Below are 13,175 nucleotides of genomic sequence, written 5' to 3' on the forward strand. Positions count from 1 at the left end.
TGCTTTATTATATGCTTTTATACTTTACTGGTAGGCCTTATGACAAATTGTAAGAGGCTTGTTTAATTTCATAGTATATTTATTAATGAAATATTTCCATCAACGTATTTTTTATTATTTAAATTTGGTTATATTTTGTAACGTAGTGAATTCTGAGCATCGTTTGGTGCTGAAGACAGGATGGGAGTGAACTTGCTTTGTGTGTCTTAACCAAACTCTCTTCTCCCTATTATTCACCCTCCCCATCTACAATACAGTACAAAATACCTTGTTTGGCATTCATCCTTCCTTGTTCTGTGGCTGTAAGGTAAAGTACTTAAAGCACATTGAGTACTAAAGTGCTACAAGTGTGACCAGCAACAAGAGGTTGCCAAATGGAGTGCTCCGATTCAGGATTTTAGGCAACCACACCCTTTTCCAGGCATATGAAGAATTGGGGCACATCCACACCAATGTCTTCCCCCAAAGAATCATGGGAACTGTAGTTTGTTAGGTGTACCTCCAGGATTCTATGGCCTGTCCTAAGCACATAGTGTCGTCGTGCTCTTGAAATTGCTATCAGGCTATAGGACATTGATTTTACTCCTCCTGCTACCACTGCTTCAGGCAACCAGTATTCTAAGCATTTGATCTGCAATACTTTAAAGAAATTCTAGCCCTAACAATCTTGGGAGGGGGTTCCCCACTTCTTAATTTTAGTGGGGCATTTTTTACTGCCATGATGAATCCAGATGGCTCGTTTCCCCTGTAGATAAGACACAGCTCACAAATCCGATTGTCTTCTGGGAGTTTGTCCAGATTCCATAATACACTCAGGTTGGTTGATCATTCACTGGCATCACCAACAACTGATGTCAACCGCAGTCATTCTTATCCAGAAAAATGCAATGAGATAACACTGGCTTTTTTTATTTAGAAAAAGACTGGAGCTTTTATTGAATATATGCCATTGGGGAGGGCAATTAAAGATGGAACTCCATCAAGCTGACTAATATACAAGAAACCTTTTTTCAGTAGTACTGTGAGAATAACATTCTTTAGTTTCTTTAGTTCTTTAGTATCTTTAGTTTCTCTCTATATATACATCTTGCAATATACTTTCAGATCCCTCCAAAATATAAAAATATTTTGAGTGAACAACTTCTCTGAGGTGAAAGCCATGACAATAAATACTGATGAGGTTAGTTGCGATACTTCTGCTTCACTCTAGAGCAAAATATATAACTTTATTAGCCATACATTCCAAGATAATTTAAGAAGGGATATACACAAGAAGAGACAACCATGCACACAGCCAGAGCTTTGTCCCCTGATGGGACTGCAGCATTTCCCTGTCGCTGAAGAGAGCAGCTGGTTTTTTTACATTGGAAAATGGCTTGCCTCTTCAGCCAAGGGGCTTCCTGCAGCAAAACCAGAGCTCAAGGTGAGCACAAAGGCCTCCATGAAACGCACTGCCCTTATTTAGAGCACTACGTGCCGAAAGAACCAGAAACTTTGAAAAGTGCAGCTGTGCCAAACCCTGGTTATACAGACAACCTGAAGAACACGCGAGGGATACATAGAAAACAATTTGGCATCTCGACAGTTAGAATGTGGCATCCTCTTTACACAGCCACTGGGAGAGAAAGTGGGGCTTGGTGCCCATATAATGGAAGCCAATGTCAACCTGCAAGTGTGGTGCCAAGTTGGGAATTCTGGAGTCCTGCTCCTCATATCTCAGAGATGTGCCTACTAAGAAATCGTAAGACATCTCATCATGGAGCCAACACATACAAAACAAGCCCTCTTTGTGCATGTGCAGGAGGGCATCAAAGGTGCTCTGTCTAGTGACTGGCTGAATTCAGACACCATGATTAAACTACGGTTTATTGTGATGGAAATGAGTCTAGGAGGGCCTTGGCTTCACATGTTTCCTCCCTCCCCTCTCTAGCACATCCACAAGGAGTTTTTTTACTTCTGTTTTTGATTAACTACCGTTCGTTGTGTCCTCTAAACTTGGGCATATCCATGCCAATAGTTGGACATAGTTAATCTTAACTATCGTTTTCTGAAACAATCCAACGTCAAGCCATGGTTTATGAAGCCGTCTTGTTTCAACAAGCCGTAGTTATGATGAGCCACAATTTAGGGTTCAGACACAAGCAAAACTGTGGTTAATCTAAAACCTCCATTCTCTGTGTGGTTGTGCAGGGAGGAGAGGAGGGGAAATGCGTGAGTCCCAGACATACTTAGGGCTCATTCCCACCATGATGATTTATCATGTTGTCCAAACGAAGCCACGGAAAAGCAACGCATTAGTGTCTTAGTTGCTGCTACCGAGGAGCAGGCATTGACAAGGAGGCCATCGATGCAAAGCTATCATTCCACTGCCTTCCGGAAGTACTTGACTGAGCTGCTGCTGCTGCATGCGCCTTGAACTTCTGCAGAAGATCTTGGGCTTCTTGCTTGTCTTGCAATGGGCTTTCTCCATACTCAGCCCTGAGCCACTCTCTGACCTAGAGGGACGAAACAAAGAAAAGGCAAAGAAAAACACTGAAACACAGCATGATATAAAAAGGGTTTGAGCAGCTTTAAATGTTTTAAGGTAAAGGTAAAGGGACCCCTGACCGTTAGGTCCAGTCGTGGCCGACTCTGGGGTTGCAGCGCTCATCTCACTTTATTGGCCGAGGGAGCCGGCGTACAGCTTCTGGGTCATGTGGCCAGCATGACTAAGCCACTTCTGGCAAACCAGAGCAGCACATGGAAACACCATTTACCTTCCCGCCTGAGCAGTACCTATTTATCTACTTGCATTGGTGTGCTTTCGAACTGCTAGGTTGGCAGAAGCTGGGACTGAGCAACGGGAGCTCACTCCATCGCAGGGATTCGAACCGCCGACCTTCTGATCGGCAAGTCCTAGGCTCTGTGGTTTAACCCACAGGGCCACCCGCGTCCCTTAAATGTTTTAGGTAGTTTTAAAATTGATTTGGAAATTACAGATCTCAGGGAGGGATGCAGGCAGTGCCGGATTTATGTATAAACTAAACAAGCTATAGCTTAGGACCCCACTCTCTTGGGGGCCCCCCAAAAAATTTAAAGGGAAAAAAACCTGGATGTACATTTCCAAAATATAAGATAAAAAACAAATAAAATAAAACCTACATACAGCAACAGTGTTTTGTGTTGTGTAGGCTCCTATGATGTAAGTAATGGACCCCACCTGCTAGCCTGCTCCCTCAAATATCACTGGTTTGCTCATTTCTAAATTCTGCATGTGCAAATGGCTTTAGATACCTATTAAGTCCATAAAATACCATATAGCATATATTCAACACAAAAAACAGTGAGAATTTGTTGCTGACAAAGGACAGCTGGACATATAAAGGGCCCCATTACCTTAGGGCCTCATCAAACCTTAATCCGGCCCTGGATGCATGTGGCCCTCACCTTGGTTTCATGAACCCCTTGGCCTAATGTCAAAAAGCCCTCTGTGAGTGGCCATTCAGACCTCTAGTAAGGGCCATATCTCCCTCCGCTGTTGGATGAGGAGGAAAGAGGAGGCAGCACAAAAAGAGAGGGAGGAAAAGGGGTAGCCCTGCCCACTTTCAGCTCTGGCCCCTCCCACCTGTCCTTTGCCCCACCCACTATTCACATGTGGCCCCCTGACAGATCCTCTCCAAGTGGATATGGCCCTTGATCGAAAAAAGGCAACCTCTGTTCTGCCTAGTAGACTTAAGCTATAGGAAGGAAGATGTCAGGTGACTATTAAAAGAAAATTCTTAACGGTATATACAGGCAGTGGCGAAGCATGTCTTCAAGGTGCAGAGGGATGGAGGGCATGGGCATGCTGATGGGGAGTACATGGAGGGCATGAGGAGGACGCAGAAGGGCAAGCCTGCATCCATAAAATCAGTCTGACTGGGCTGATTTTAAGGGCGCATGCCTGTTGCATCCTGCTAACTCCCTGCCAGCCCCACACTGCTTTGAGAGGCTGGGATGAGTGATCGTACTCACAAAGCAGTGTGGGGCTAGCAGGGGTGGTATGAGGAGCAAAATGCACCCCACAAACCTGCGCCCCAGCAACAACCCCCTTGTCCTGCCTATGCCACGCCACTGTGTACATACAGGTGAACTGTGGAACCAATTGTTGTTTTTTAGTCATTTAGCCGTGTCGGACTCTTCGGGACCCCATGGACCAGAGCACGCCAGGCACTCCTGTCTTCCACTGCCTCCCGCAGTTTGGTCAAACCCATGCTGGTAGCTTCGAGAACACTGTCCAACCATCTCATCCTCTGTGGTCCCCTCCTCCTTGTGCCCTCCATCTTTCCCAACATCAGGGTCTTTTCCAGGAAGTCTTCTCTTCTCATGATGTGACCAAAGTATTGGGGAGTCTTCTCTTCTCATGAGGTGGCCAAAGTATTGGAGCCTCAGCTTCAGGATCTGTCCTTCCTGTGAGCACTCAGGGCTGATTTCCTTAAGGATGGAGAGGTTTGATCTTCTTGCAGTCCATGGGACTCTCAAGAGTCTCCTCCAGCACCATAATTCAAAAGCATCAATTCTTCGGCAATCAGCCTTCTTTATGGTCCAGCTCTCACTTCCATACATCACTACTGGGGAAACCATAGCTTTAACATAGGGACCTTTGTCGGCAATGTTTTCTAATTGGATTGAAGCTGGTTTGAGGGGCGAAACATACATGCCAAAAAGCAGTATTTTTGTAGGAACCCGTGGAACAATATGGAGCGGAGGGTGTGGAGGAAACAGTAAGGTGAACATATCCTGGCTCTGGATTTCCTGCATCAAGTAGGGACTTGGGCCAGATGTCCCCCTGCAATTGGGTATATATATATTCTAAAAAATAATAATTTATTATTGGCTAAATAGGCCTTCAATTAATCAGGAGGCACTTTGAAAACATAAAAAACCACTCTTTAAAATACAAGTACCTATACTAGAAAAATATTTAAAGGGTATAAAAAGAACAATATGGGAAGCAGCACTTAAAATGGAGGCATCTTGTCCTGTGAAAAAATAAATGTGGAGGTGGAAGTTTGCTTTAGCTCTTCTGGGAAAGAAGCGAACTGAAAATTTGCATTCAAAACTGGATCGTCAATACAGAATTCTTTTTAAAAACCACTATATACCTAAGCGATTTTAATCTAGGTAATTGGAATTTGAATAAACTATGATTTTTATCTAGTTGATTTGAATCTATGCAAAAAAACAAAAAAATCCACCTCTCGGTCCTTTTTTAATGCAAGCCTTCCCCCCCCCCCCCTTACACAAAAACATTATGGAGTGTCTGTCTGTCTGTCTGTCTGATATGTTGCAAAAATGGTATACCTAGGCTATGCAAAGATGTAATATGACATTAGATGGTATTCGAAAGGTCAAAAGTTTGGGGAGAGATCTTTCCCGGAACTACCAGAGGCTGTTTTCAGAAAGAAATCTAAGTACAATTCGTGGTTATCTGACGCAAGTTTACATTGCCCCAGTGCTATTTTTCTAGAAAAAGAGGTGCCAGAACGCACCATGAACGACTCCCATGTTTCCTTATAATGTCAATGGCACCCATCAGAGAGGTGCAGGAACTGAGGTCCAGCGAGTTCCAGCTGAAATAAAGCCCTGATCATCCCCAACATATTAAAGCCCTGTTATCTTCCAGAAGGGATGGGACAAATTTCCATCTGAAATCCTGAAGAGCTGCTCTCCATCACTGTTGATAAAGCTGAGCTAGATGCAGGGCTTTTTTTATAGCAGGAACTTAGCGGAACTGTGTTCCCTTACCTTTTAAAAATTAAATAGTTTTTTGTTTGTGGGCGGGGACGGGGGGGCGGAATCTGGAACAGATGCCTGAGCCAGAAATCCACCTCTATCTGTAATCAATAAAGCTGTGGCCATTTCTAATTCAGATCATTGTCTGCTTGAGTTTATTAATCACATCTTACATTTAGCCACTGCCAGGGTGGAGTAGGGCTGTGGCACTGTGACTTGGGCCCACAATAAAGAAACATACAAACTTTGTGGTGAGGGCCTTCTGGTGGTTCCCTCACTGTGAGAAGCAAAGCTACAGGGAACCAGGCAGAGTGGCCTTCTTGGTAGTGGCGCCCACCCTGTGGAACGCCCTCCCATCAGATGTCAAAGAAATAAACAACTACCTGACATTTAGAAAACATCAGAAGGCAGCCCTGTTCAGGGAAGTTTTAATGTGTGAAAATTTTATGTATTTTTAATCTTTGTTGGAAGCCGCCCAGAGTGGCTGGGGAAACCAGCCAGATGGATGGGTTACAAATTATTATTATTATTATTATTATTATTATTATTAATCATTATTCACCACTCCCCCCCCGAAAAAAGTACTGACTAGATCAATTAGCAGTCTAGCTTAGTATGAAGAGCTTCCTAGTTCAGTGTGGCTCACTCCCTAACACAGGCATCCCCAACCTTTGGCCCTCCAGATGTTTTGGACTATAATTCCCATCATCCCTGACCACCCGTCCTGTTAGCTAGGGATCATGGGAGTTGTAGGCCAAAACATCTGGAGGACTGCAAGTTGGGGATGCCTACCCTAGCAAGTGTGTTTAGGATTGCAGCAGCTTACAATATTTATACATTGAATAGAAAGGGAATACAGTGGTGCCCCGCAAGACGAATGCCTCGCAAGACGGAAAACTCGCTAGACGAAAGAGTTTTCCGTTTTGGAGGTGCTTCGCAAAACGAATTTCCTATGGGCTTGCTTCGCAAGACGAAAATGTCTTGCGAGTTCCTGCGGGGGTTTTTTTCCCTTTCCCCTCCTTTTTCTAAGCCGCTAAGCCGCTTATCCGCTAAGCCGCTAAAAGCCGCTAAAAGCCGCTAAACCGCTAATAGCGCTAATCCGCTAAGCCGTCAATGGGCTTGCTTCGCAAGACGGAAAAACCACTAGACGAAGAGACTCGCGGAACAGATTCTTTTCGTCTTGCGAGGCACCACTGTATACAAATGACAGAGTGGCAGGAGTGCCAACTATGAAGGTGCGTAAAGGATGAAGGCAGCAGCATCTCTCCCCAACTTTTCTCATACTAGGATAGTCAACCCAGTAGTAGCAGCAGCAGTTTTCTGGTTGTGGGAGGTGGACACAAGCCTGGCAGTAATGTGGTCTTTAAATAAAACAAACAGGAAATAGTTTCCCTTGGGGGACAAGGAAGGGACAGCCGGCAACCTTTGAAAGGGGGAAAATATCATATTAAAAATATTTGTGAAATGGCTAAACATAGCTGAGAGAGAGAAATAACCTTAGCCAAAGGAGGTTTCTTTTTCTGCTCCTTTGAAAAGGCTCATGTAGCAGAAAAAAGCAGTGCTTACCCTAATTGGTAACTAAGGGAGGGAGGTACAATTCAATGAAGGAATTTAAGTCAATTTATTTCCCTGGCTCTAACTCTTGGGATCTCATTCCAGATGTTATTGAGAGCCAGCTCCCATCATGCCTGACTCCTGGTCATGATATCTGGGGCTGATGGGAGTTGGGAGTCCAACAAGAGTTGGAGGCAGCCATATTGGCTACTCTGAGCACGACCATCCTTAAAGCGAAACGATCATTAAATGCCTCAGACTGCACTAGGTGAAGTGGAGAGATGGATTGCACCTCACTCATCCTTGGCAGCTACATTATTTTGAGGTGTCACATGACTTGAAGGGGCAGGGGAAAGCAGGGATCAGGGCTGCAGTGCACACTTCCTATAGAGACCCACTGAGCTGAGAAGGATTCATTGCTTAGAGCTCCATGCTGTTAACAGTCAACATCAAAACTGCCCATTTCTTGGCAACAGATACATAACACAGAGCATAGGAGCCAACTCCTAGGGGCAAAAGTCCACCCGATGAAGTATTGGAGGGTCCCAACGCAAAGCTGATGGGCATTGCCCATCAAGTGTCATGCCATGTGCAAGTGTCATGTCATGTGATTATGTGGGGTGGGGCTTACCTCCCCATCCCAATATTTTATTTCAGTTGGCACCCCTGATTCAAAGGGAGAAATGTACAGATCCCATACATACAGTGCTTTTTTTCTTTAAAAATGTTTAGGGGTAGTCTCATTTTCCTACTCATATTGAAATGCTGCCCCTCAATGAGGCCGAATTTAGATTCACAAAATGTTTAGGGGTATGCATACCCCTGCGTCCGTCCGTCCCCGAAAAAAGCACTGCATACATATATAGCAGGGATGAGGAACACGATCTGGTCTGCAAGCCAGGTTACTTCCCCTAACCTTCACAGGCCATGTTTGACAGGTAGGCAGGGCTACCCACCTGCCAATCACCCGATGTTCCAATGACATCAGGGGATGCAATGTGTTCCACAAGATGGCGTTTTCAAAGAGGCTCAGCAAGATCCACCACTCAGATGATTGTTTCGTCTTTACTTGAGAGCCTCTTTCAAAGTGCTATACAGTGGTACCTCGGGTTAAGCACTTAATTCGTTCTGGAGGTCTGTTCTTAACCTGAAACTGTTGTTAACCTGAAGCACCACTTTAGCTAATGAGGCCTCCTTCTGCCGCCACACCGCCGGAGCACAATTTCTGTTCTCATCCTGAAGCAAAGTTCATAACCCGAGGTACTATTTCTGGGTTAGCGGAGTCTGTAACCTGAAGCATATGTAACCCGAGGTACTGGGAACTGATCCACCTGCCACCCCACTTTTGGCCCAGGCAGGTTTTCACCTTCACTATATATATGATGGCAGGTGGACATGGCACCCCTGCCATATGGGCAAGATGGATGGAGCAGCCCCTAGTAATAATAATAATAATCATAATCATAATCATAATCATAATCATAATCATAATCATAATATTTATATCCGCCCATCTGGCTGAGTTTCCCCAGCCACTCTGGGGAATATATTTGTAGGAATATATTTTCACAAGATAGTATGTGCTTTTCTATGAAAGCTGCAGACTCTTCTCCTACATGGAATTGGGGGGGGGGGAGGAAAGGGGGGGGGGAAACAGCACGAAATGCCAAACCCAAATACATGCTATGATCTCCCTAAACACCATTTGCATAATGCAAGGACAATCCATCATTTCAAGTCAAAACTTTATCAGATCAGAAATGACTGTGAGGGTTCAAATTAAGGAGGGAGACAGCCAGGCTGGAAAGTCCCTCTGTGATGTAAAGTCAGTTTATTTCCATGGACTCTACTCCTCCATAGCTTGGGAATGGTAAGCCTTTGAGATGAAACAAATATTCAGAACTGAATAATACATTCATGTTACAGTGGTGCCTCGCAAGACGAAAAGAATCCGTTCCGTGAGTCTCTTAGTCTTGCGGTTTTTTCGTCTTGCGAAGCAAGCCCTTTGACAGCTTAGCGGATTAGCGCTATTAGCGGCTTAGCGGCTTAGCGGCTTAGCGGATCAGCTGATAAGTGGCTTAGCGGCTTAGCGGATCAGCTGGTAAGCGGCTTAGCGGATCAGCTGGTAAGCGGCTTAGCGGATCAGCTGGTAAGCGGCTTAGCGGATCAGCTGATAAGCAGCTTAGCGGCTTAGCGGATCAGCTGATAAACAGCTTAGCGGCTTAGCGGATCAGCTGATAAGCGGCTTAGCGGATCAGCTGATAAGCAGCTTAGCGGCTTAAAAAAGGGGGGGGAAGGAAAAAAAAACGCAGGAACTCGCAAGACATTTTCGTCTTGCGAAGCAAGCCCATAGGAAATTTGTTTTGCGAAGCGCCTCCAAAACGGAAAACCCTTTCGTCTAGCGAGTTTTCCGTCTTGCGAGGCATTCGTCTTGCGGGGCACCACTGTATATGCAGCAGCCGATTCAGAGCTACCAAGCATGTTCTAACAAAGCCAGTTTGCCTCTCATTTAAAAGATAAGGGGCTAAACAGACTTTACAAATGCACTGAGCTGCCCAAAATGTACTAACGAAGGCATCATATATTAGAGGACATTTGACATGTCAGATCCATGCTGCCATCCAGGGAGGCCTTGGGGGCAGAGGTCCACAGCCCACTCAGCAGAAACAGCAGGATGGCCCCCAAACACAGGAGGAAAGACTTACCACACTGTGAAGTGAACTACAGGGGTACCTCGGGTTAAGTACTTAATTCGTTCCGGAGGTCCGTTCTTAACCTGAAGCACCACTTTAGCTAATGGGGCCTCCTGCTGCTGCTGCGTCGCTGGAGCACAATTTCTGTTCTCATCCTGAAGCAAAGTTCTTAACCTGAGGTACTATTTCTGGGTTAGCAGCGTCTGTAACCTGAAGCGTATGTAACCTGAAGCATATGTAACCCGAGGTACCACTGTAATACACATTCCCATTCTTCTGGGGTAGTCCCCACCCTGCGCTCAGCTCTCACCTGTGGCTCCTAGAAGCTGTCAGCATGTGACAGCAGCCACACCCCAAGAAATGGTTTTGATTGGCCAAGTGAGGGTAGCTGATGGGTCTCAAATGCTTGGCAGGTTTGGGACTTCCTCTGCATGCAAAGACAGGCTCTGGCAGATAGAGTGGATGAGACGAATAGTGGGTCCAACGGTCAAGCAGGCAGTTTCTGCATGTGTTGTAGAGGGAAGTGAGGGGCAGATGGGGCTCATAAACCTGGGAAGGTAGCCCATCTAGGAGAAGGTAAACTCTGATCCTCAACCTCTGCTGCCTTGTGGGATATCTTCGGGAAAAGGCTAAGGAGTAAATCCAGAGTGGAGTCCCTAAGATGGTTGGATGAGGCCTTGTAGGCCTCCTTCCAGCAACTCCTGCAGCCAAGCTGCTGCTAAATGTCTTGCTCTGCCCCACCCACTGCCGGCAAGTGGCCCCAGAAGGTTACCAAAGAGAGGGAACATACCCCTCAGGTTAAGAGAATTTCCTCAACCTTGATTCTTGCGTGGAGTCCTTACGTACTTACATGAGCAAGCTCAGTTTTCTCAAACTCTTCCAGCTGCCGTTGGAAGCCTGCGTTCGGGTTGGCGCACGATCTCGACGCTCGCACTACCGACAGCGCGTCCTCCCAGCCGAGATCAGTGATGGTCATTATGTAGGCCACAACCAAGGTGGCACTCCTGGAAACGCCGGCAAGGCTGCATTGCCAAGCAGGTGTGGACAAGTAGATACATAGAGGTTATAGTAAGCTGAAAGCACATCATGGACGTTAGGTTTGACAGAAAGCATGTTTTTCTTTTTTAAAAAACAACCAAACAAACCATGCAAAATAATGATGATTCTCATTTGGCAAGTGTATAAATTTTAAGTTTCAAAGCAAGGCATACTTCCCAAAGCAGTGCAGTGCTGAACATGATGGCAATATTCAAAAATACGAGCATTTGCGGAAAATGCTCGGTCCTGTATACCTGAAGGAACGTCTCCACCCCCATTGTTCAGCCCGGACACTGAGGTCCAGCGCTGAGGGCCTTCCGGCAGTTCCCTCATTGCGAGAAGTGAGGTTACAGGGAACCAGGCAGAGGGCCTTCTCGGTAGTGGCGCCTGCCCTGTGGAACACCCTCCCAGCAGATGTCAAGGCAATACACAACTATTTTACTTTTAAAAGACAACTGAAGGCAGCCCTGTTTAGGGAAGTTTTTAATGTCTGATGCTGTATTGTTTTTAATATTCAGTTGGAAGCCATGCAGAGTGGCTGGGGAAACCCAGCCAGATGGGCAGGGTATAAATAATAAATTGTTGTTGTTGTTGTTGTTGTTGTTGTTGTTGTTGTTGTTGTTGTTACAGGAATGCGCCACAAGCTTATACCAGTTTAGTGGGCATGAGTTCCCGCTAAGATTTCTGGGAATTGTAGTTTGGTAAAGATGCCCTGCCCTCAATGAACCTTATTTCTAAAGACACTGCACCAGCAAGCAATCTAAAACGGGCAACTTCATGCCTTCAGCAGCATAGATGCTCCATGCAACTTGGAACAATGCACAGCTGGAATGCAGTATAGCACGCAAGCACACAATCAGGCTTCACCAACACTGGGGGCAATCTGGTGGGTATAGCCCGGCTCTCAATGCCACACTTTTTTCTGGACCCATGAAACTAAGAACAAAAGTGGGCCTATTGCCTCTCTCCAGTACAATAAGCAGCAAGGGGAAGCGGCAACGCTTCAGAGACACATTTGCTTCCCCCAATCTTCAGGAGCGGAAGGCAAGATCATGACTGAGACTGGAAAAGATGAGAAACAAAAAGGAATAATCACATGTAGAATAGTCTTAAATGAAATACGTACCAGTGAACAAGGCAGCTCTGACCTCCAAGTCGGCATTCATGGATAAATTCAATGCTTTCTTTGAAGTGTCTGACCCTTAAAAATTAGACGTAGACTTGATTTAGTCCCAGTTAAGCTAAGGGATTTCTTATTCCTCTGTCCCACTGATTTGCCTTCTGAAAGAGGTTTGCAGTATTGCCCAATGCTGTATTTTAGAGAGACATGGTTGCCTTTGCAGCCAAATATTTGGATAGCAATGCAACATACTGAGTAACACCAACTTAGTGGGTTTCTGGGGACAAAGGCAAAGGCATTCTTGTTCTCCCAGGCGTGTGGAACTTGATGTGGTTTGATTTGTGGCCTGTTCTTGCTTTTCATGTTTTCGTTGGGCGGTGAAGGACATTCCCCTTGTTACTGAAGGAGCATCTCTACCCCCATCGCTCAGCCCAAACACTGAGCTCTAGCTCCAAGGGCCTTCTGGTGGTTCCCTTATTGCAAGAAATGAAGTTACAGGGAAACAGGCAAAGGGCCTTCTCAGGAGTGACACCCACCCTGCGAAACACCCTCACATCAGATGTCAAGGAGATGAATAACTAAGCTATAGGAGACATCTGAAGGCAGCCTTCTATAGGGAAGCTTTTTAATGTGTAATGTTTTCTTATGTTTTTATAAATGTAGCGCCATCTCAAACTCTGCATGTATGATGGCTACCTTGCCAGTGATTATCACAAGGAAATCGAGGCAGCAAGCGCCCTCCACCCTCACTTCTTTTTCCCAAATTCCCTGGCCTCCCACTTTTTGCAGCCAGTAAATTGGGTGGTGACATGTGGCTGTACGCACACACAGTGTGGTCCAGATGTATGAATAACACCAAGCAGCTCAGTGGTTAGCAGCACATTCTGTGCACCAGGACCCCTTGGTCCAACTCACAACTCCTTGGGCTTGATCAAATCTCAGCCCAGCCGTGAAGCCTATGGGTAACCTTAGGCAAGCTACAGCCACAGCTGTCAACTGTAATAAAGAGATATTTC

The 13,175-nt window shown here is 45.7% G+C and overlaps 1 protein-coding gene across 1 annotated transcript in view; it reads right to left on the bottom strand.

The window, feature by feature from the left end:
* Positions 1–893: 893 nt before the first annotated feature.
* Positions 894–13,175, bottom strand: part of DUSP22 (dual specificity phosphatase 22) — a 42,515-nt gene continuing 30,233 nt past the window's right edge. Inside the window, exons 5-7 of the mRNA XM_079985112.1 lie at positions 12,166–12,240; positions 10,852–11,023; positions 894–2,495 (exon numbers count right to left, since the gene is read on the bottom strand). Coding sequence (XP_079841238.1) covers positions 2,313–2,495; positions 10,852–11,023; positions 12,166–12,240 — 430 coding nt within the window. The 3' untranslated portion in view covers positions 894–2,312. The remainder of the gene's footprint in view (positions 2,496–10,851; positions 11,024–12,165; positions 12,241–13,175) is intronic.

This window comes from Podarcis cretensis, assembly GCF_951804945.1.
Source record: "Podarcis cretensis genome assembly, chromosome: 7".
Classification (NCBI taxonomy): domain Eukaryota; kingdom Metazoa; phylum Chordata; class Lepidosauria; order Squamata; family Lacertidae; genus Podarcis; species Podarcis cretensis.